This window comes from Anneissia japonica, unplaced genomic scaffold (genome assembly GCF_011630105.1).
Source record: "Anneissia japonica isolate Jap-2015-1 unplaced genomic scaffold, ASM1163010v1 scaffold6016_len257023_cov185, whole genome shotgun sequence".
NCBI lineage: Eukaryota > Metazoa > Echinodermata > Crinoidea > Comatulida > Comatulidae > Anneissia > Anneissia japonica.
The window spans coordinates 241,357-242,193 of NW_022744250.1; the positions used below are offsets into that span (position 1 = coordinate 241,357).

At 30.6% G+C, this 837-nt stretch overlaps 1 protein-coding gene across 1 annotated transcript in view; it reads left to right on the plus strand.

Moving 5' to 3' along the window:
* The window catches only part of LOC117119593 (omega/kappa-hexatoxin-Ar1g-like), a 2,780-nt gene extending 2,208 nt beyond the window's left edge, over positions 1-572 (plus strand). The window contains exon 3 of the mRNA XM_033264418.1: positions 246-572. Coding sequence (XP_033120309.1) covers positions 246-368 — 123 coding nt within the window. The 3' untranslated portion in view covers positions 369-572. The remainder of the gene's footprint in view (positions 1-245) is intronic.
* The last annotated feature ends 265 nt before the right edge of the window (positions 573-837 follow it).

The window sequence follows — 837 nt, forward strand, 5'->3', positions numbered from 1 at the left end:
ATTGTTTTTTTAAGAAGAAAATTAATTTTTATTTCAGTTTAAAAAAAAAAAAAAAAAAAAACCAGAACATGTTATTATTAAGACACCGATACCTGTGTTATACAAAATTTGTTTTGTTTTATTTTATTTTATTAATAATAAAACATTTATTAATTAATGTTTTAATAATAAAACATGAATTAATAGCATTAGGCCTATAATTATATCAATTATTAAAGTCAAAAGTTTTATTTTTTCCCCCATAGAAATCGTATTGTATCCCTGTCTACAACCCATGTGGATGGAACGGGCGGCCTTGTTGCACGGGATATACATGCAAAGAGGCTACCTTAAAGTGGCGTTTTTCAAGACGATATAAATGCTTATAATCGGGGCCTATTAAGCATGAAATATTTAACGATGCCAGAGATGACGGACGTGCATTGGTGCAGTGAGGTATAAAAACGGAATGAAAAAAAAATAATGATTCGATTAGAAAGCAGTGTCTGATACACAAGAGTGATAGTCAAGAATTCCTCCTGTACAAATTTTCAACAATTTTAGACTCAAAATAAAGGATGACTTGCAAAACAGTATGGTTTTAGTAAATCTTTTATTACTGAATCTGTCCTGAATTCAAATGTATGTTTCGACAAACACCATAAATACATTATTTTCAATTAACATTCAATAACTCACTAACATTAATTAAATCAACTCAAGAAAAGGAACAATATGCAAATTTATAGAGGGTGTATTATTACATGCAGTAGAGAGTCGACTTCAGATTATGATAACGAAAGCGACTTACAGAAAATCCGGAAAGCAAAATCAGTGGCAGATTCGAGGGGGGCCCAG